This window comes from Vespula pensylvanica, chromosome 5 (genome assembly GCF_014466175.1).
Source record: "Vespula pensylvanica isolate Volc-1 chromosome 5, ASM1446617v1, whole genome shotgun sequence".
NCBI classification, from domain to species: domain Eukaryota; kingdom Metazoa; phylum Arthropoda; class Insecta; order Hymenoptera; family Vespidae; genus Vespula; species Vespula pensylvanica.
This window is the reverse complement of record NC_057689.1, coordinates 1,040,828-1,062,848: the sequence shown is the minus strand read 5'-3', so window position 1 is coordinate 1,062,848 and position 22,021 is coordinate 1,040,828. Positions and strand designations below refer to the sequence as shown.

Sequence of the window (22,021 nt, the reverse complement as noted above, 5' to 3'; positions counted from 1 at the left end):
TTCAAATCACCTAACTAACTTCACATCTTAGTAAGTTGTTAATATTTTAAGGTTGGTAGCTTTCAACGTATTCATTTTGTGTTGTTTTTGCGTAAAACGTCAAATTGGTGTGTTCTTGTTGGAATAATTGGAATAAATCGTAATTAACGGTGTGATAAATAATCGAGGAATCATTTCTACAAATCATTCCAGCGTAACAGACAAATTGAGTTGCTTTAGTCATGCCGTTACATAGATATACTCATGCTATTTTATGTAGAATCCCTCTTTCTCTGCGAACGAGAGGGGAGGTCACGCTTGACGAGGCTAGAAAGCAACATTTAGCTTTAGCGCAATTATTACGAGAACTTGATATTGACGTGGTTGAGATGCCTCCAGACGAAAATTCACCTCTATGTGTTTTCGTTGAGGATATTGCGGTTGTTTGCAATGGTATTGCACTCATCGCTCGACCAACCGAACCATCTCGTTTAAAAGAGGTATCGCCCTTGTTATCGAATTAACTTCTCATTTGACGAATACATTTTTAAAGCCACTTAACTCGTGCCTTGCTCTCAATTGTCATCTGACTTAATTTAAAGTAATGTTATTTATACATACTATATATTGTACATCATAATATTTCAATGATTTAGACTTGAAATTTTTTTTTTTTTATTCTGTTCTATCTTAAATGGATATTTATAGATATTAAAATTGACGATAAATTAATGTTTTAATTTCAGATTGATACTATTAGAGCTGTTTTAAAAAAAGAATTAGAAATACCTTTAATAGAAATTGCAGACAAGAATGCTCGTTTAGATGGAGGAGATGTTTTATTTACAGGTAATAATTAATGTAAATTTTTATGATACTCTTTTGCTAACGTATAATATAATTTATATTCTAGGAATAATACTTATATGTATAAATCATTTTGTTATAGGCCGTGAATTTTTTGTTGGCTTGTCACATTTTACAAACGAAGCAGGAGCACGTGCAGTTGCTGCAGCATTTCCTGAATATCCTTGTGTACCTATAAAGGTTTGTTGATCAAACCATGTTTCTTTTGAAAACATTTGTATATATATTTCATGAAAAATCATGTTTATTATTAATAATCTTTTAATATTGATATCAAGAAATAATTAGCTAGAGAGCAAGAAAAATGAATAATTTTTTTCAGAAAACTGATAAAATGGTATCTTAAAGATGTTTAGATGTTACTAATACTCTGATGTACATATCATTTATATTACAATACATTCATAATATAATTCATACTTAATTTACAGCACATTATCTAATTAAAACATATGCAGTACATATCATGGAATCAGAATGTATCAATATTTGTAGAAAAAATCATACTCATACAACATATTTTTCATTATTCATTTAAGGTGGGTGATGGTGGCGAAGAGGTGATAGTGGAGAGTCTTACCTCAGCCCCTCTTCAGGTTTGCGTGTACTAGTTTGACTCTCTTATGCATATTCCATTGAGAAAAAGTATTCACAAATTAGAGAAATGATCGCACGTTTTATATAAAAAATTTTTATTTAATAAATATTCTGTAAAAATATAATACAAAATATTTAAGCGATGCTTTAAAATCAAAATTGATAATGCAAGTTTTAGCTTAGCATATTCGTGCACATGGAGTTCATAGCAAAGTTACTCACTCACCTTAGCACGCATTCCATTTTTTATCAACCTCAGTATTTTTTGCAGAAATAATATTGCTCATTGATGCATAAGTGCTTGAATCTTTGTAAATGAAACATTTATCAATGAACAGTAGCTATGATAAACACATGTACAGTTTTTTTTTTTCTTTTTATACACTAATACATGAAATATAAGTATTTAGTTTGAAAATATAATTATATATAATATTTTTGTCTTTGATTTTTTAAGGTTGCAGAATCCAAACGCTTAAAATCATTAGTTACCATGGCTGGCCCTGATGTTATTTGTGTTGGTGCTGGCAAAGAATGTCAGGAAGTGTTAAAAGTAAGTTACATATATGTAATAATTATTTTAAATAGTTCAATATTTTTCAGTAATTTCATTGAGTGAACTGATTTGTTTAATAAATATTTTCAATTATTTTTTTGTATAGAGGATTGAACGAGAAGCAACATACAGTTACCAGACTTTAACAGTACCTGAAGATGCTGCTGCAAATGTTCTATATGTCAATGGAACTCTCATTCATCGGTCAGAGGATGAAATCCCACAATCAAGTAAGGTTTTTATGGAAAAAGTAGAATTTCCAACTAGATCATTACCCATGTCTGAATTAGCAAAAGTCAGTTCTGGTTTATCTTCTTGTTGTTTATTAGTCCGCAGACCGAGACATATTCGTAGTATTTAAAAAAAAAAAAAAAAAGAAAGAAAGAAAGAAAAACAGAAAGAAATTAATAACATGATATATAATCTCAATGAAGTACCCTGTATTTTAACAAGTAAAAAGAAACTTTCTTTAAGGGGCTGAACACGTATTAATTTTATTAAAGAAAGTTGATCTATCACTATAGCTTTTATATCATTTTGATATCTGGATGTATAAATTTAACAAGTATAAAAAAAATTAATATAATATATTTAAGTTTTAAATGTAAAGAAAGAGTTAATATATATATTGATGTGTTTAAAGTAAAAATACTAGTTTATATTACTAATAGAATTATTTTGTATATTTTTTTGCACTTGCCATTGAGATATTTTTACTACTTTCTATTTTTCAATTTTATTACAGTATTTATACCATTACGTAAAATCTTGTTATATTGTAGCAGTACCATGACATCTACTTTTGTTATTTTAATTAGTATCATTTCTTATTTGTATTTTTTTTACAAAATAATTATATTCATTTAATCTTTCATTTTGCATTTAAATGATATAAAGGACAGTATTGTGGTAATAAATATTGCACAATGTTTTTATTATGCATAAGGGGTTAGAATAAAGACTCTTTTAATATTATAATATTCGAGCAAAATCAAACTTTTACACTTGATATGAACTAGTATTTTATATTCGGACATTTTGCAGAATATTTAGGACGTTTATAAAACAAAATGATTTCCTTTTTTCGACAATATTCTGACTCCCATAAATGCATTTACAACTAGTCGTTAAAACGTGTTCACAAATTATGCAATCAGAAACTCTATATACTTAGTAATAAAAAGTATCCACGATATTATCAGCTAGATTTATATACACATCTTTTAAAATATACAAAGAGATACAGTACATATATTATTGTGTAGCTATGTTATTTGAAAGTAAATTTCTTAGAAAATCCATTTATTCATTGAAAATATTTGAAATACGTTTTAAGATTCTTCAGCTGTTTTCTATATATAGATTCTCTTATACATATTATATATATAAATTTTGCCGATTAATTATATATATATATATATATAAATTTGGCCGATTAGTTCTAATACAGCATCTATGTTACATTTACAAACACGTATCATACAATAGTACTGATGATTAAGAATAAAAAATTCATATTGCATTAATATAATATAATCTAGGCTTCACAATAAAGGCACTGAGCTTAAGGTCCTATACACTAAAATTCATTCTGCTCTCTCATAGTATTATATTATTTTATATTTTACAAGATAGTTAACATCATACAATACGAAAATATCATAATTAATAATATACGAAACTATTATTAATCTCCTTGCTTTTTTATATGTGTAATAACGTTAAGTATGATATTATGGCTTGTATATTTTATCTTTTTTTACATATTGTCTGTGCACAAGAAAAAGACACAAATATAAAATTAATTTTTGTCAGTGGAGTGCTTCCCATTCTTAAGTGTTACATAATGATATAATCATAAAATGTTTTTCGATATAAGGAGCTTCGTATATTATCAATTGCTTTATAACACACACAAATTTAATTACAAAATTTGAATAACATATAAATAGATTTATCTTATCTCTACTTTATGTATAATTTTCTCTTGAAGAATAATGTTAAAATGTAGAAATGATAATGTAGAATTCTGAATTCTTTGTAAAATCTAATCCTTCTAAAACAATGATTCTCGTAAATATGTAAAAAAAAAAGATGACAAAGTCAATAATAAAAAGAATGATAAATACACAATGAGATAATTATTTATTACAATTATTATCTCATTCTTGTAAATCGTATTAAATATATACATACGAACTAAAAATAAAATTTTATCCATATAATGTATTTAGTATCAGCATAAAAATCATTTAAAAAATACGATAACGATATTATGTTTTTATCTGTACGCATACAAAAAGAAATGTTCAATATTCTAAAATTAGATGTCTTCTTCCTATTCAATGATTTCACTATACTTACATACATAACTCGTCATTTAATATAATGCTATCATGTTATACAATATCTCACTTGGTTTTTTTTCTTCTTTTTTTTTTGTTTACGGACTTTTTTGTTATGTATTCAAGAATAGAAAGTTAAAACAGATGTATGATTTCCTCGGACAAGTAAAAATGGTGGCATGTCACGTGTAAGAGATTCAAGCCACGCCATATAAAGAGGTGCAGATACGGCACCTTTCCGTGGCATTGGCAATGTCCTATATACGAATAAATATATACGTATATATAATAAATTAAAAATATATATATATATATATAATTTATATTAGAACAGGAAAAGGAAAGTATGTTTACTTACATAACAATTAAATTCGCTTCCATAGAATTTTCAAGTAATAATTCTCGTAATCGGAGATGTCTATTTGTTTTTTCTTTCATCGCAATAAGTTCAGATTCTCTTATAATACCTAAAAAATGCAAAAAAAAGAAATAATTCTATAAAATTTATATACACGTAACTTTAATTGTGCGACGAAAGAATGAAAGAAAAAGAGAGTCAAAAAAACAATACCATCGTCGGAATCTTTAGTATTATCGCATTGTTGAAAATGGGCGATCAATGAATCAAAGAAATTTTTCGTACTGCTTTGAGCTGGTTTTGATATATCTGGTATTACTTTCAAAGCCGAATAATCTATCCGAAATTTCGATAAAAGACTAGCCATACTGAAATAATTTTCGATTATATATATAACAATCGTTTTTATCGTATAGAAAAGTAATAATACAAGAGATGTTTTGAGAAAACATACTTTCTTTGTTCATACTCGAGCTCAGAATGTTTATTTGCAAGAGCAAAAACTCTTAATTTGCTATTTGACCAATTGCGTCTCGTACTAATAATATAAGGTAATAAAAGTGTTAAACCACCATCATCATATAACCACCACACATCTATCGTGCCTTTTTTTTGTTTTTTTTGGAATTTGGTAACAGCATTAAATATTTCCTTTGCTATGGGAGTTATGTTTTGTCTATTTTCACGCTGTTGTTCATTTGCAAGCGGATTTGGATATTCGTTAACTACTTTCGAACGTTTCGGAGCAGGACTTCCTGGTATTGAAATGTCTGAAGTACTACTGGCTACAAGAAGGGAGGAAATAATGATATTATTATCATACATTATAGAATATAATAGCATGCGGATTAATGTGATTAGATACCTTGACTAAGTTGAGAGAAACTTTGATTTGCTGGTATCACAGTAGGTACAAATCTTTTTTGTTCCTCAACTTCCGTTATAACTCCACTGCTGTCTAATCCTTCTTGAATTCGTAAAAGAGCTACGGCTATGTGCATATCTAATGCTTTGCTATGAAAATGACATGATTATGACGATCGTAAATTTTTTTTATATCCAAGTACAAAGACATTTCAATTTACTTACTGCATGATGTTAAAGTACATATTCAAATTCTCCCGTGAACAGCACGCCCAGTCTTGTTTATAACCCATCAATAAAATATTAGGTTTCATTTTTCCCAAACCAGCGGCTTGCAAAAGAGAAGTAGTACCGTCTTGAAAATTGGCGCCATCAACCACAGAATAAAACGCTTTTATTTTATTCGCTCTAAACCACGAAGTACATTTCGCTATCATGTTATTTCGTGTTTTGTACGATATTGATGTCTAAGAGATACGTTATATGTAAAGGATTAATCAAATTTATAAAACAGTATGTGAACATTTCTTCGTTAATAAATTGTAATTATTAATTATCCATACCTCTATAATATGTCCACAAATAAATAAACTTTGATTCTTCGTAATATGATGAGCAAAATCTACTAACGATACTCTCGCAGATGGAGGTCCAGTAAGAACTAATAATTGGGGTTTGTAATTTTTAACATGTTCTTCTACCCTATCTAATTGTTGAATCGCCGTCAAAGCATTGTTATACGATTGGGCTTGCGTAGTGGAGCCCCAATTCACGTCTACAATACAAGTATTGAATTAATCGATAAGAAAACGAAACACGTAAAAAACTTCGAAGTTAGCTATATGCAAAGAGTGCATCAATTATTTATCGAATTTACCAGGCTTCCTATACGAGACTACCAAATAAAGCGCTAGAACTACGAACAACGTAATCAAGGCTGTCCACCATGAGATCAAAAACATCACAGAAACACATAGAACAGCACCGGCAAGACTGAGCCACATGTTGTAATACTGAAATACATCAGAAAAATATATATCAACTATCAGTTCAAGCAAATAATTTTTATTGCAATATGTAATTAATTCTTTCCTATCGAAATCACTAATTTCTAGGATTAGGATATCCTGGTAACAATTATTTAAAAGTATGTTACCCGTTGCGCGAGTGAAAGTATTTTAAAACTATTATGATAGGAAAGAATTGAAATGTATCTACCTTAAATGTTGGTCGCCAACCAATTGGTCTTGCTAGAGAAGCATGAAAAGTGCTGAAATTGATAAGAGTGTATGCAGCCAGGAAGAAATTTGATATCAGTGGAGCGATAGCGTTTAACTCTCCTAAAAAAACAGAGTAATCTTCAATTGCTAATGCATCGTTAATAAATATATTAATATGCATATATATTAAGTATATGTTTACCAATTAGTATAAAACCAACGGCAATGATAAAAGTAAGAAAATATCCGCGAATAGGTTCCTTGTCTTTATCTCCGCTAAACCACCCTATTCCAGGATAAAGATTATCAAGGCAGAGAGCTTGGAATACTTTTGGTGCAGATACCAAAGAGGCTAAGGCACTTGAGAGCGTTGCTGCGAAACAGCCAGCATAAATAAAAGGACCAAAAGCGGATACTAATTCGATTACCTATAAATAACCATTATTGTATTCATAATCGATATATCTTTTTATAAACGGATGATCTCTTAATTATAAAGCAAACCTGAAAGCTATTGTGAGTTCCATAGTTACATCCAGACGTACAATTAAATTTGGTGCCATATACGCTCCAAATAGTTTCGTTCCAATTCCCAACAATGGTAACATTTTCTTCTGAAGTGTCATTTCTTACGTCGAGAAACGATTGCACGACGTAAGAATTATTAACAGTTGTTCTTAAGTCATTTATATCACCGGAAGCGTCTCGCATGACGCTACCTCCAACCATAATTGCCATAAGAATATACGATAGTGTCGTTAATAATATCGCAAGTAAAGTTCCTTTCGGTATCGCCGATTGAGGATCCTATTGGGAAGAAAGTGATATAAAACGGATATAATAAGAGAGTGATATAAAGCGGATTTTCAGATCCTATATTCGACGAATTTTTTAATGTGTATATGAATGAAATATACACGTAAAAATGAAAAGATGATGTTATATAGAAAAAAAATGTTTTCTGCAGACGAAAGGACTAAATCACCTTCAAGTCACCGGATATATTCGCACCTGCCAGGATACCTGTTGCCGCCGGGAAGAAGATAGCTAGGACTGAAAAGAAATCATGCTTCACACCTTCGCTATATCTGTAGTCCGAATGCAAATTATCCATGAATAGATCAGCTGGAAATACGAAGATAAGGATAAATTATCGAAACAAAATCCGTTGATTCGATAGATTTAAATAATTTACCATTATATCCTATAAATCCTTTCGCTCTTTCCTCGTCATTTTTTGGCCCTATGAAGGTACCAATCATAAAATCAACGATAGCTGCAAGAAGTATAACCAGAAGACCGATCTGAGCTTTTGCTTCCCACTCCAAACCTACCATTACGATCAAGAGAAGGAAAACTATGGTCACGCAACCTATTAATGAAAAGGCAAACATCACAACGCTATTCCTGGATAGATCTATATTTTTTGAGGATATTTCTGTCAAACCTATAATTCTAATGTCCGTGCTGGCACAGTCCACTATACAAATTTCATAAGATTTAAGACAACCAACCATACTTTCGCAGAATCCTACTACATACATGGAACAGGCAACTGCATTCGCTAATGAAAATATTAATCCTATAGAACCTCCAAACTCTGGTCCAAGCGAACGTGATATCATATAATAGGTTCCACCTATGATAATTAATAAATTGGATAAATTTTTATCGATATTTTATATATATATATATATACATATATATATATTTACATACATATACACACACATGATATGTACTACACGAATTTTCATACCTCCTTTTATAAGTCCGTTCGTACTAATTGCCGACATGGATAAAGATGTAATGGTCGTTACTATTGTAGTTGTAAGAATCAAGAGTATAGATTGTCCTGAAATTACAAAAAAATGATGTTTCATTCTTTAGAAGAATTGTCGATAGATCATACAGGTAATTTTATATATATATACACACATATATATATATATGTGTGTGTGTTATATTCACCTATGCCAGTATGAGCTACGACCCAAGAAAGTCGAAGAAAGAGCATAACCCCCCATATGTTTAGGAGGCATCTCATTAAAACTCCCTGAATCCATCCAAATTTGATACCGGACACCGGCAGCTTTACGTCCGTTATGGGCAGTGTGTGTGAGCCGGATCTCTAAACGTACAAATTATTTTTTCTTTTTATATACAAAAAAATTCATGTAAATCAATGAGATTGAATAAATTTCAATATATCAAAAAGATCATATAAATATATCATATAAAATGGTCATCTATGTTAATATAATAATTATTGCAATGATTATATAAACTTGATACACTAAACACATTAACGACTCACTTAAGCGAAAGTAATCGACTTCGTTTTTGTTGCGATACGTGTAATTGATAAACGTGAGCTCAAGGTCAAAAATCGACGGGATTAACGCGCGATTACGTCAATTTACTTTACGGTAAAGACCGTGAGATCGTTAAATGAAATGAACCTAGAAGATAGGATAAAAAAATATCGATTTGATTGAGATAAAGAAAGAAAGATGCATCGGATTTGAATCTCTCTCTTTCTCTCTCTCTCTCTCTCTTTCTCTCTCTCTCTCTACGCAGACGTTACGCGTAAATTGAGATTTAGAGGTGGTTATCGACATTGAAGGTGATTCGTCTAGAGGAAGGGTCGTCCGCGAGTCGCCCAATGAAGACTAACGATTTACGTAACGACGCCTCGCATATCGTACATACGCCATACGACGCCCAACATCGGAATGCTTTTTACAAACGATATTCAAAGATGTTCGTTTATTATTTTAACTTCGGCGGACGTTGAGATAGAGCGCCGATCTTGGATTATTAGCTCAAAGTTTCACCTCGAGAAGAAGCCCTGGACGAATTAGGGACATATCCAATAAAGGAAGGAGAATCAAACAATCGGATTGTTTTCCAACGTCATAACAGAAAATCATAGTAAAGGAAGAAAATATTGCAAATCGACTGTACTTACACATGTGTAAATCTTTCGACGAACGACCCGACGGGAGTCTATAGCGACTCTTAAAAGAGACGCTCGTTTCGTCCAATTATTTCCCGTTATATCCACGAATATCTTGCCTTGGACTCTACTATAATTGCGAAATTATTCTTGCACACCTCCGCAGATCCAATCTCGTGACACTTTGCCCTCTACAAATAACGGTCAATGCATCTGTTTCTTTTTTTTTTTACTTTTCTGTTTTTCTTTTTTTTTTTTTTCTTTCTTTTTTTCCTATTTTATTACACGTTCCAAACTGATATAGAAAAGCGTCGTCGATCATCTTGATTTTTGATCGTGTCAATGCTACGCGTGTTACGTCATGATGCGTTACGCGCTTAGACATTTCGTGACATGTGCCGCGATAGTGAAATAATAACGAACGCTTAACCCTCGCAACATAATGTATTCGAAGCACGCGATTTCCTATATTAAGTCCGATGTAGGTATGCACTATGCCTGACAATTCGGATCAACGACTGGTGTTTCTATTTTCTGAATCATTGTCACTACAGTGATACGAGACCCGTAATTATTTCTCGTTGCTTTATTCTTACTACGAATGCATTTCATTCAAAGACAAGATTTCATTGTGGATAAGAATAGAGAAATGTTAAAAATCCACGATGACTCATGTCTGATAATAATCGTCCGTTGCGATGATTACTTTGTGCACATATTACGTTGGCCTTCCTTATGGATCTCGTTTAAACATTTAACAACGCCGCCGTTAGAAGGGACATTCGGCGAAGACGCCGAAAAGGAAGCGATTTTTCAAAGAAGTTTCTCATGAATAAGATCTCCTCTGTTATTTCTTATGTTGTGCGCATTAAATCGTTAATGATCAATGATATTTCGTTTTACGTAGACATCGTTTCTCAAGAATCAATCTTTAAACTGCTATACGAATGTTTGCATATTTAATGAAAAACTCGTAACATATTCCACGCGTTTTATGAAAAATTTATTCCGAGATAATCCCGTGGCTGACTGCAATCAGAAATTATCGTCTTTATTATCGTCAGAATAAAATTCTTCATCTGCGTCGTCCATCTGTATTTCTTCGTAAACATTAAATCTTAACTTCTTCAACATTTTGTATATTCACATTCACGTTTCCTGTCGTTTAGAGAAGAATCTTCGCGTTCTTCTTTTATGTCCAAGCATATCAAAAGGAATCTCATCCGGCGAGACAGAAATATGGGCGTTAAGATAGGAGGAGGTTGGAATATAACAACGAATCTGTTTGAAATTGAGCGATTCGGATTCGTTTCAGCTGAATCAAAAAATGATTATTCGAAATGGAAGATCGTTAACTTCCGCGTTAAATTTGATCTTATCGTTCGTGGCGTTAATAACGACCGCATGGTTGATCTCGAAGACTTCGTCGTAGTTTCCAGATGATGCTTTAATTGACCGACAGAACGTGAGGGTCTTCGTTTTGACCCAACAACGTTTACGACGAGGCTCTCATAGACAAAAAAATGTGTCACGCTTACGTGACATAGTACGCGATATCCTTCTCCGCAATCGAACAAGTTTCTTTTTATATCGTGATGTGCATCGGTATGCAAGACGACTACTCTATCGACTTTCTAACTTATACGATTAGACGATTTCTCTAACAAGAAAAAAATATCAGATAGTCTTTCTATATATATATATACGAATATATACATATATATGTACGAATAGAGAGACTGTCTGATATTATCTATCCATCTATCCATGTGTATATATATATATATAGTGTGTGTGTCTACACACACGCGCTCAACTTTAAAGAAAATATTTTTAAGAAAGTAGTTACGCACGGATATGTTGTCGGAGACCTTAATTTTTGCAGATATGCACGTTTTCTACATTCTAAACTTGAGCGCGCTATATGAGCTTGTAAAATATTTGTCGATTCTTGCAACTTTAGAAAACTTCGAGTCGCTCTCACACTCGGTTCTAATAAAATTCCTTAGAGACACGTTCATGAACGTTTACAATCATTCAATATCTAATAAATGATATTTTGTAACGATTATCCATGCGTCGTTTCATTTTGCTGTACCAAATCGGATTATCTTTCAAAACTAAGAAGATCGAGGAACAGTATTGATCGGATTAAGATCAGACGATGTGTATATCAATTATGCCCTTATGGAAAATAAATATTAAATATCTATATAATGCGCTTTGTAAATCCTTATAGACGTTTACGTGTAGACGTTCGCAGAAAAGCGACGATATAATTTAAGAGGCTTTAGAAAATGATTTACCTTTCATGCCTGAACGTCGTTTGTTCAAGTATCGAAAGCCAATTTTAGAAGCTTCTAATCTATGATAGTAATATATATGCATATACACTTTGAAATATTAACATTTCCTTGATCCACATTCGTAAGAAATTTTGATTAAAGGTAGAAGGGCCTTTCTCACGCCTATAACGAAGGAAGATGCGTTGGGTGGAGGGATATTAGCAAAAAAAAGGAAAAAAAAAGAGCTTGGTCTCACGTTACCTTGTTAAGAAGGGTAGGATTGTGGAGTTCATCGAGCGAGGGTCTGTGAGCAGCCTGGATACTCATAATATTCCTATAATTGTCGAGCCTAGGTAAAGCTTCCCTCGTCATGTGTCTCAGGGATTTTTTCGTTTCCTGTTCGCCTAAGAGACTGGTGCGACCTTCGACGCTGTCCACTCGATTCACGTGGAATCTCGTTCTCCTAAGAGGATTCAGCTCCACCGTCTCGGAATCCGTGTCCCCGTTTATACCGTTTTCGTGCGCCATTCTTCCTTTTCTTTTCCTTGAACTTTTTCTTTTTCCTAGAATTTCTTGAAGAAATTTCTTACGAAACTTCTTTTTCTCGTAGGACTCGTTCGATTTATTAAAGAATCTTCACCGATCACCGATCTTCTTCGAATTCCTGCCAACAAGAATGATTCTTTTAATTTTACTGATTCATAGAAATAATAATAGAACACGTAATAAGCGCGATTCTTTTTCTACGAAGTTACGATCGGCGAACGATCGATCGATAACCAATCGTCGCGTGCCCTTGGCCGGTGATCACAATTAGTTAACGAGTACCGCATGACTTATGTTAGACAATTATGAAATTATACTTGTTTATCTCTGAGCGCATGCATAATTACTGTCTCCTAGCACGTTAATGCGAGAGTCATTTAATCATCGAATTAACTGCCCCCTTGGCACAATCCACGTTTCCACGCGAGCGAACACTTCTTATTTGTCTTATTATTTAAGGCTTCTACTCTCGACACCAACTTAATTAATCGATCAAATTGATAAAACGTGTAATACGAACGTGTCGCATTATATTTGAATTTCTAATAACGAAAAGATATATCGTTAAAACTCGACCATATTCGTGCATATTCGAACGACGATAATCGATTTTATATGCAGATTCGATATGCGATATCTCGAGACTCGCTTGAAAATAAAATGTCTCCTCGCTCGAAAATTTTCATTAGATTTGAAAAGAACAAAAGAATACAATTAATAGAATTTCATAATAAATACTTTGAATAGTTAATTAAATCCATTGTTCCAATAAGATCAAGTATATGTACATACATACATTGAAATGACGACAATCGATTTAATTAGATCAAACAAGACGTTTTCTTCTATTTGCATTTCTCTTGTCGCCAATTCATTAACCATTTGTATACTTTAATAGCGACCTCGAGATGTACGATGACAGTTTAACGTATTCAAGGACAAACGAAATTTCTTTCTTTTACGCATCTCAACCCATTCGTATATATTCTCGAAAATGGAAATGCATTCTTACGAGACACCGTCTACGACGATAATGAATGATCGATTTTAATCGCTGAATGAATCATATCGAAAGAAATCGCAAAAGAAAGGATCGTTCTCAGTTGAAATGTCGTTAACCTAGAATACGATTTAAATGGACACGCATGCTCGAATCAACCATGCCAGTAGAACTTTTCTAACGTGTACGGAATTCGAGCGAACGAGAAATTAATCTTACGTTCTAAGAAGAACATACATAATCATAGCTTGCCGAATACGTAATATATGATCGCTCGATCGTAAGAAAAGGAAACGCGTTCGCCGAATGGAGAATATTCTTTCGATCATTTGAAAATACGAGCGAGGACTAATGAAAGATATCGAAGAGAAAAAAAGAGAAAAAAAGAGAAAAAAAATGAAGAGAAAAAGAAGAAGCAGAAAATAGTATGAAGAGGCTAGCTGCCTTGATCTCTCCTATTACGACTCACGGTTGAAAAATAGTTCCTTCGTCCAGGTAAGAAGTATAGATATTCGTTGAAAAAGGCGCCGCACCTTTTTCTCCTCATAATGCGCCGACGAGGAAGAAGAGAAGAAGAAGAAGAAGAAGAAGAGGAAGAAGAAGAAGAAGAAGAACTCGAAAATTCGTGCTTCGGGATAACGTCCCTCTTCTAACGGTGCCAATTCTTCGCCATTGCGTGCAACGTATCACTGAAAATCATATGGCAAGGGGTTGAATTTAGAAAAAAAAAAAAAAAGAAAAGAAAAGAAGAAAGAAAATAGAAAAAAGAAAAACGTTACCGCGCTCTGGCGTCGTTTTTAAGAAAGAACCTTCGAACGAATCGGTTGTACTTCGCAACGAGAGAGAAATACGAAACAAATAATTTAATCAAAGAATGATCGCTTCTAACTTTTTCGATAATTATTTTTCGGATCGTCTTTTACATACATATTTATATCTAATATGTACGTCTGCTTGTCCATAATACAATCAGCAGAATAGACAGTACTACCCTTGCGTATAACCTTCTAACGAAGCAAATGTAATTCCCATCTTCTTCGTCTTCTGTTCGTACCTTTCTGTTCCAGATTGTATAGATCTGATGTCTACGATGAGTTCCGTTATAAATATCGACACGATCACGTCTCTCTTTATACACGTGTGGTTACTCGTATCGGACATACACACGCGTACTCGACCGGGTGCCGGGTGTAACGGACGCTTTTCTCGCTTGCGCAATTCGAGAAACTCCCTCCAGTCGTTTTAACGACGCGACAGTTCGACTGTCACTGACAACCTCTAGGGAGAAGAGCAGTAAGCGGTTACCCTCTCTCCACTAAGTATTCTGCTACCACCACCACCGCTACCACCCCTACCATTCGGTTACTCTTTGTTACTCGACTACTGTGTCCTACTACTTCCAGTCGTACGTATCTCGCTGCAAGTTAAAACGACTCTAGAGCTTTCTTTCGATATTGGACAATGTCCATTAATTTTTATCAGTTACATTATATTATTATCTATGTTCCAAGAATAATGTAGGTAATTAAAGAAACATATGTATGTACTCTTTTATATAAACGTATAATAGACAAACTTATAATATTTCATACGTAACTTTTTGTTAATTGCTTCAAAATGCATCAAGTATTGTATCATATATGTTCAATATCTATATGTATATTTTACAATTTCCTTACTATTAATTAACTTTATTTCCTGATAAGATAATTTAAACAAATAACAATAAATAATGAAAACATAATCTTCGAAGAGAACAGTTACCTTGTATATATCCAATTTTATGTAATCCTATTAGTAATTGTTAACAAAGTATCTAGATTAATCAGAAACCTTCGAAAGTTTATGAGAGAAGCGAGTTTTTATTATAAATTTCCTAATTATCACTGAAACTATTAAATACAAGTTCGATCGCCGCTTGGACATTCCCATTTGTTAATATCAACGCTTGAACATTCGTATTATCGTCTTGAAGACCCATTTCGTGCATTTGCGCCAATTGTCTTTGTAAATCTGTAGATTCTGGAAGGGTGGGATGTAACATAGGTGATAATGAAGTTGGAGCTGTTTGAGCTGTTGGAGCTGTTGAAGCAGGAGTCGTTGCAAATGCTTGCTGCATAGCCTGTGTAAACATCTCGGTAGTTATAACACCTGAATTTGTACTACTAGCTGATGTAGAAGATGGAGAGTTCGATAATGGAAAAGCGCGGCTTCCCGCTCTTGAAAGAGCTGCTGCAAGTCGTGCTGTAGTAATAGTGTTTGACGAATTAGCAGATAAATTCGAGGGTTGAGTAGAGTCTGACGATTGGGAAGAATCTCCAGCCATTTCTTCATCATCGCTCAAATTATCTAAACTATAAGAATACGCGGTAGGCGGTGTATTTAACATGGAGGAATTAGAACCAGCAGTAGCATTGTTATGAGCTTCTTCGTGTACAGCAGCAGCTAAATTTTGTGCAGCTTCTACAAGTACTGGATGTAATTCTGCAATTCTGCAATATAGTTAAATAATTTAATAATCAAAATATTAATATTGTGTAATCTAATATATTAGTAAAGATGTATTAATAAATGTATAAATATATCGATAAAGTTTACCTTTTAATAGTATCTATATCGGTAAAATGACCCATGAGATCAGGATCTTGTAACATAGCAATTGCAACAGAGTCTTCATGCAATCCAGGAGATGATGAAATGATATTATCTATAACTTCTGGTCTTTTACTTAAACGCTGAAATACATTATATAAGCATCTTTATTTTATTTACTTATATTTTTAATTAAAAATATATTATATCATTGATAATTACGTGTAAAGCACTTCTAAATGCAGGATTTTCAATAAAAGATTTAAACGTAGAAGCCAGCTGTAGGATACTTTCTTCTGATATATACTTTACTGGTACTGGAGGTTCTACTTCCTTTTTCATTAAAACATGTACCATTGCACCACTTTTAAGTCCACTAGCTTCTAAAGTTATATCATCTTCCAGGATACATCCACAATATATAAGTTCTGTTTAATAACACGTTAATAAATAATAAACATTAGAAAGATACGAAATTTAATGATAAAGATAGGTTAGAAAAATGAATTTTCTAAATTAAAAATAAATTAATTTTCTCACCAAATGACTCCTTGGATAAATTAACTTTTGCTGCAGTCTTGTATCTTAAATCTTCTACTCTATTTTTTAAATTAATATCGCGTAATTTGATAGTTGTCAAATTTTGTGAATTCGATCGTATGCCTAGTACTAATTCTGAACTCATAATGATTACTTGAATTAATCTTTAAATAATTTAAACGAATAAAACAATATTTTCTGCACGCATTGGCTAATGGTTCAAAATAAAGTAAATAATTCTATACTACACTATTTTTTCTTTGTTTGCAATAACACGCATCATTGACTGAATAAGCAAAATGGCAGTTCATAAATTTCTTCTTTATGTATGTATTGTATAGATGGCGACTTACTACAATGCTACAAAAATTATCTACAAATCTGTTCAAAATAGTATGGACTTTAAATGTATTATTGTCACGTGAAAAGAATATTTCGATCTTTACAAAGGAATATAGTTGAATATCATTTGATAGAATAATAGGTGGATTTGTATATATTTTTTTGAACGATTTTAATAATCGAAGTACTTTGTAATAAAAACATTTTCATATTTACGATTTGTATGAGTGCAAAAAGAAAGAGAGTTCACAATAAATATTAAAAAAATGCAATCTGATATTTGAAATTATTTTATACTTGTTAGGTTGGATTGCTCCCATGTAAATACATGTGTGTGCATATATTCGATCGAGCTTGACATGGTTTGCGAATGGAATTGTTCGTTACAGATTAGAACTTGATTTCAAGCTTTATATTTGTAAGTTTCCACTCTGATTTTTATATAAATTCCAACACAGTCATAATCAGCAAGCGCGCAACAAACAATGTCGACGATGGAAGGTTCACTTAGTAAATGGACAAATGTTGTTAATGGCTGGCAGTATCGATGGTTTGTTTTAGATGACAATGCTGGCTTATTATCATATTATACTGTGAGTATCATTTAAAATTTACATAAAATCTATGAAATATACTGGTACTCTTTACAGGTTACACCCTTCGTTACAAATTCGCGGGCTTTATAAATAATTTAATTAAAATTTTATTGCCTTATTTTACATTGCATAAATCGAAAAATTTGAGAAAATCAAAATTTATACAATTAAGATAAAATAATAATTTATGTTTACATTAGAAATGTATTTTTAATAAATAATTGATATAATTTTTAATTTTTACTGAATTAGTATCATTCAATATTTCTTAGTTTTATCTAAATAAGAGAAGAAGTATTGACAAGACTAAAATATAAACACATTTTATTTTTAGAGTAAAGAAAAAATGATGCGTGGTGCTCGTAGAGGATGCGTACGATTAAGAGGTGCAATTATAGGTATTGATGATGAAGATGATAGTACATTTACAATAACTACATCATCATACAAAGATGATCCAAAAACTTTTCATTTTCAAACGCGTAATGGCGAGGAACGTGAACGTTGGGTCCGTGCTCTAGAAGATACGATATTGCGTCACTCACATGCGGTATGACTACAAACACATTATTTTATTTTTTTGATAATATATTATTTCGTACAGATATGTAGAAAAATTATGTATGGAATTTAGCGATGGGATCCAAAAAAATCACCACCCAAACAAGATTTCAATCGTAAAGTGGCAGAAGCAGATGCTTATCTCCAGCTGTTAATTGATCAAATAAAATTAATTGAGACAAAACAGCAAAATATAGAAACAGAAAATGAAGAAAAGCAAGAAAGTTATGCAGCAGTTTTAACACAAGCAAATGCTATGCTGAATTCTGTTAAGCATACAATTGTTCAACTACAAATTGCAAAGGTATTATAGATATTATATATTTCATTCTTTTGAATCAAATTTTTCATTCCCTTGTGAATGTTTCCAGAACACAGCTATTCCTGTTAATGGTATATATAGAGGACCTTCTACTGATACAATGAATACTACACCACCTATAAATCACGGTATTTATTTGATTATTTTCTTGTAAACTTATTATAATTTTTCGAATATTGATTTATAAAATACTTATAGTTGCAGTTACAGAACCAGAATCAACAGTGCAAACTGGTATTGAATTGGGTTCAGAATGTACAGAATCAAGAATACCTACTTTATCCAATGGTTAATATTCTAATTTCTTTATATTTAAAAATATTGAATTATTACTTTTATAGAAATCAGTAAGTGTACTTTATTATATTTTAGTTGTAGATAATAGAGATCTTCCAGTACCTCAGTTTTCATACTCCTCATCGGATGAAGATGAAGATTATTATGATGCTGCTGATGAATTATCACCTCCCTTAACAGCACAAAATCATATCACACAGTAAGTATATTTATTTCATATTGCTATCTAAGATTGGTGATAAATTTAATTGAATGAAATTTCTTATATTAACAAAATAATATAAGGATATATATAAATTATTTAATGTTATACTTTATTAACACACTGTGTAGTAGACGACGTGAAAGTGATCGTTTACAATCAATTGGAGAAATTGCTGGAGATATGCGTAAACAATCTCCATTACCACCTATAAAGGGAGATGGTTCTGTAGACTATGATGGTAAGTACCTATTAATTATTATTTTTTTCTTACAATATCATAATAAATAAATAAATAAATAAATAAAAAACACGGAAATAAAACGAAATTTACAATAGCAATGAAGCACTTTAATCGTATAATAAAATGATAAGTTATAAATATTTTTTTTCATCTGCTGTATGTATATATTTTTATTAAATATTTTACTATCAATTTTTTTTACATATTGTGTAAATTAAAGAAATAGGATAGTAAATATTTCTTCTTTCCAAAACTCTTACCAAATTTGTAATGAATATGTTGTCCGCTAGAATGTGTTGTAAATGTCGATAACAGAGATTTATCGTAATTGACTTTACCGATCGCTGTGATTATTGATTGAACGGTATGTCACATAATATGTGAAACACTGTGTTCTGTGGATAGTCGATTTTCTTTTAGAAATTTAATAATTAATTTAGAAAGAACAATTGAATCTATATTGGAATATTATAAAACATGATAACAAATTATCATAAAGAGTTATATGAAAGTTTTGTTGATGTTTGTTCAATATATGATCAAATTATTGTACAACAAAGTATTTTGCTTCAACCATAGCTAATTTTGACAGAAGTGAGAGTTTTTAGGAATGGATACTAGTTGGTATATCCTACAAAAACAATATGTTGAACATAGATATAAATAGTAAGTTATACATCCATCCTTCAAAATGCAAGGTTAAGTTGATAATAAATATTAAAAAATATAAATCCGATTATTGAGTTATTTTTAAAATAGTAAGAAAGTATCTATTAATGTATAAATATTACAATTGTGTTATTACTTTTTTTTTTTATAATAAAATGTGCGTATCTACAGCCTTGTACGAGGAAGAGAGCGACACAGAAAGTTAGTATCTTCACGTTTCTAAACATATACTTATTAATTAACAATTTTTTTAACTGAAATTATTATCTTCCTTTTTAGTGGATTCCATGGAAAGCCATGGATCAGTTGTGACACATCTTCTGTCACAAGTAAAGATCGGTATGGATTTAACCAAAGTTGCATTGCCTACCTTTATCTTGGAACGTAGATCGCTTCTTGAAATGTACGCAGATTATTTTACTCACCCTGATCAATTTGTAAGGTAAATATGATTTGCCTGAAGAATAATATAAAGCCATTTATAAAAGAAAGTAATATTAATTTATATATAAAAATTATAGCATTGCAGATATGCCTACAGCTAGAGAAAGAATGGTACAAGTAGTACGCTGGTATTTATGCAGTTTTCATGCTGGTCGTAGATCTGGTGTAGCTAAGAAACCATATAATCCTATATTGGGTGAAATTTTCCGATGTCATTGGAATCTTGTTAAAGAAAATTGTACAGATGATGTAAATAGTGATATAAAGAATGTAATAGAAGGACCGGTTCCATGGTGTAAAGAAAATCAATTATCCTTTATTGCTGAACAAGTTTCTCATCATCCTCCAGGTACGTACATTGTATGATTTATGAATAATTTATAATCATACTTTAATTTTTATATATATTTAAAAACATGTATATGTTGCAGTGAGTGCTTTCTATGCAGAACATTATGCAAAAAAAATAAGTTTTTCTGCACATGTTTGGACAAAAAGCAAATTTTTGGGTCTCAGTATAGGAGTGCATAATATTGGAAAGGGTTGGGTAAATGTACTAGAACATGGTGAAGAATATGTTTTAACTTTTCCAAATGGTTATGGTAGATCAATTCTTACTGTTCCCTGGATAGAGTTAGGAGGAACAGCCACTATAAGTTGTGCACAAACTGGATATCAAGCAACAGTAGAATTTTTAACAAAACCTTTTTATGGTGGAAAACGTAATAGAATTACTTGTCATGTTACTCAACCAGCGGATAAAAAACCATTTCTTGTTATAAATGGAGAATGGAATGGTGCTATGGAAGCAAAATGGGTTGATGGAGTAAGTATAAAATACTTTATGTGCTTTTTGTGTAATCATATATATATATTTATTATCATTATGTTGTTTTTATTGTTTTAGCGAGTCGAAACATTTGATGTAAGAGAACTTCCAATAGAAAAAAAGCTAGTTAAACCAATATGCGAACAAGAAGAATGTGAATCACGAAAAGTGTGGCGAGAAGTAACAATGGGTTTACGTATTAATGATATGGATAAGGCCACAGCTGCAAAATACGCAATTGAACAAAAACAACGAGATGAAGCCCGTCAACGCAAAGAGAGTAATGAAACATGGCAGACAAAAGTAAGTGTAATACTTTTATATTACGAAGAACTATTATTTATTTAATGATATCGTTTATAAAATGTACAATTTTTTATTCTATAGCTTTTTAAAGAGATCAAAGACAATGGATGGGCTTATACTGCACCACTATCTGAAAGATTGCATGTTTTTCACAATGAAACAAGTGCAACGTAGATGTACATGATGCTTAATAACAAAATGAAAATGTAAGTATTGCAGTATAGATAGTATGATATTTGTGGCCTAACTCTTTAAAACAAACTACAGTTAATAAGATTTCATTTAATGACATTAATGCCCAAAATATTATACAGTTATGTTATCCAGAATTTATGTAATCAGAACAAAGAGTTAAGACTATTACTTTATTTTAATTGACTTTATAATTTTGGTATGTAAGCTTTTATTATACAAACAAAATAGAGGATGCAAGAAATTAAAATTATTTATATTAATTGTAATTAAACATTAATCTTAAAGATTTACTTTTATAGAACTATC

At 31.6% G+C, this 22,021-nt stretch overlaps 4 protein-coding genes across 12 annotated transcripts; 2 read left to right on the top strand and 2 right to left on the bottom strand.

Moving 5' to 3' along the window:
- The first annotated feature begins 48 nt into the window (after window positions 1-48).
- Window positions 49-6,122, top strand: LOC122629049 (N(G),N(G)-dimethylarginine dimethylaminohydrolase 1). Of its 2 annotated transcripts, XM_043812032.1 has the most exons (6): window positions 49-479; window positions 726-828; window positions 929-1,026; window positions 1,386-1,442; window positions 1,901-1,996; window positions 2,106-6,122. In XM_043812032.1, the coding sequence occupies exons 1-6, from the start codon at window positions 222-224 to the stop codon at window positions 2,358-2,360; spliced, it is 867 nt and encodes a 288-aa protein (XP_043667967.1). In that variant the 5' UTR covers window positions 49-221; the 3' UTR covers window positions 2,361-6,122. The 2 variants fall into 2 exon arrangements, with proteins under 2 accessions (XP_043667967.1, XP_043667968.1); XM_043812033.1 differs by lacking the exon at window positions 1,386-1,442 and having other exon boundaries at window positions 52-479.
- On the bottom strand, window positions 4,372-15,108 carry LOC122629035 (bumetanide-sensitive sodium-(potassium)-chloride cotransporter). Of its 6 annotated transcripts, XM_043812004.1 has the most exons (19): window positions 14,631-15,108; window positions 14,046-14,265; window positions 12,292-12,694; window positions 8,758-8,917; window positions 8,546-8,641; window positions 8,234-8,425; window positions 7,982-8,158; window positions 7,772-7,911; window positions 7,291-7,593; window positions 6,989-7,214; window positions 6,785-6,906; window positions 6,444-6,579; window positions 6,130-6,341; window positions 5,792-6,033; window positions 5,568-5,716; window positions 5,157-5,487; window positions 4,916-5,070; window positions 4,703-4,811; window positions 4,372-4,601 (listed from the first exon to the last, which is right to left on the bottom strand). In XM_043812004.1, exons 3-19 carry the CDS (start codon window positions 12,556-12,558, stop codon window positions 4,466-4,468), a joined length of 3,153 nt encoding a protein of 1,050 aa, XP_043667939.1. In that variant the 5' UTR covers window positions 12,559-12,694; window positions 14,046-14,265; window positions 14,631-15,108; the 3' UTR covers window positions 4,372-4,465. The 6 variants fall into 6 exon arrangements, with proteins under 6 accessions (XP_043667939.1, XP_043667934.1, XP_043667935.1 ...); XM_043811999.1 differs by having other exon boundaries at window positions 7,982-8,425; window positions 14,356-15,108; XM_043812000.1 differs by having other exon boundaries at window positions 7,982-8,425; window positions 14,568-15,108.
- A 310-nt stretch (window positions 15,109-15,418) lies between these two features.
- Window positions 15,419-16,995, bottom strand: LOC122629046 (ubiquitin-like protein 7). Its single transcript, XM_043812026.1, has 4 exons — window positions 16,709-16,995; window positions 16,391-16,596; window positions 16,175-16,311; window positions 15,419-16,068 (listed from the first exon to the last, which is right to left on the bottom strand). The coding sequence occupies exons 1-4, from the start codon at window positions 16,851-16,853 to the stop codon at window positions 15,453-15,455; spliced, it is 1,104 nt and encodes a 367-aa protein (XP_043667961.1). The 5' UTR covers window positions 16,854-16,995; the 3' UTR covers window positions 15,419-15,452.
- A 264-nt stretch (window positions 16,996-17,259) lies between these two features.
- Window positions 17,260-21,796, top strand: LOC122629037 (oxysterol-binding protein-related protein 9). 3 transcript variants are annotated; one of them, XM_043812006.1, is made up of 13 exons: window positions 17,260-17,643; window positions 17,981-18,196; window positions 18,281-18,511; window positions 18,579-18,657; window positions 18,728-18,817; window positions 18,902-19,025; window positions 19,163-19,269; window positions 20,113-20,142; window positions 20,221-20,383; window positions 20,463-20,734; window positions 20,817-21,211; window positions 21,293-21,517; window positions 21,602-21,796. In XM_043812006.1, the coding sequence occupies exons 1-13, from the start codon at window positions 17,536-17,538 to the stop codon at window positions 21,692-21,694; spliced, it is 2,133 nt and encodes a 710-aa protein (XP_043667941.1). In that variant the 5' UTR covers window positions 17,260-17,535; the 3' UTR covers window positions 21,695-21,796. The 3 variants fall into 3 exon arrangements, with proteins under 3 accessions (XP_043667941.1, XP_043667940.1, XP_043667942.1); XM_043812005.1 differs by having other exon boundaries at window positions 19,160-19,269; XM_043812007.1 differs by lacking the exon at window positions 17,260-17,643 and having other exon boundaries at window positions 18,013-18,154; window positions 18,251-18,511; window positions 19,160-19,269.
- The last annotated feature ends 225 nt before the right edge of the window (window positions 21,797-22,021 follow it).

Bases quoted from the DNA above. Each gene is read 5' to 3' on its own strand.
- LOC122629049 (XM_043812032.1), top strand. From the start codon at position 222: ATGCCGTTACATAGATATACTCATGCTATTTTATGTAGAATCCCTCTT. The intron at 1,027-1,385 runs GTTTGTTGATCA...TATTCATTTAAG, and splicing joins ATCCTTGTGTACCTATAAAG to GTGGGTGATGGTGGCGAAGA. The intron at 1,443-1,900 runs GTTTGCGTGTAC...TGATTTTTTAAG, and splicing joins TTACCTCAGCCCCTCTTCAG to GTTGCAGAATCCAAACGCTT.
- LOC122629037 (XM_043812005.1), top strand. From the start codon at position 17,536: ATGTCGACGATGGAAGGTTCACTTAGTAAATGGACAAATGTTGTTAAT. The intron at 18,658-18,727 runs GTATTTATTTGA...AAATACTTATAG, and splicing joins TACACCACCTATAAATCACG to TTGCAGTTACAGAACCAGAA. The intron at 20,384-20,462 runs GTAAATATGATT...TAAAAATTATAG, and splicing joins CACCCTGATCAATTTGTAAG to CATTGCAGATATGCCTACAG.
- LOC122629035 (XM_043811999.1), bottom strand. From the start codon at position 12,558: ATGGCGCACGAAAACGGTATAAACGGGGACACGGATTCCGAGACGGTG. The intron at 7,912-7,981 runs GTAAATTATTTA...TCGTATTTCCAG, and splicing joins AGGATTTATAGGATATAATG to CTGATCTATTCATGGATAAT. The intron at 5,071-5,156 runs GTATGTTTTCTC...AAATTATTTCAG, and splicing joins CTCGAGTATGAACAAAGAAA to TATGGCTAGTCTTTTATCGA.
- LOC122629046 (XM_043812026.1), bottom strand. From the start codon at position 16,853: ATGAGTTCAGAATTAGTACTAGGCATACGATCGAATTCACAAAATTTG. The intron at 16,597-16,708 runs GTGAGAAAATTA...GTTATTAAACAG, and splicing joins TTTATCCAAGGAGTCATTTG to AACTTATATATTGTGGATGT. The intron at 16,312-16,390 runs GTAATTATCAAT...AATGTATTTCAG, and splicing joins CATTTAGAAGTGCTTTACAC to CGTTTAAGTAAAAGACCAGA.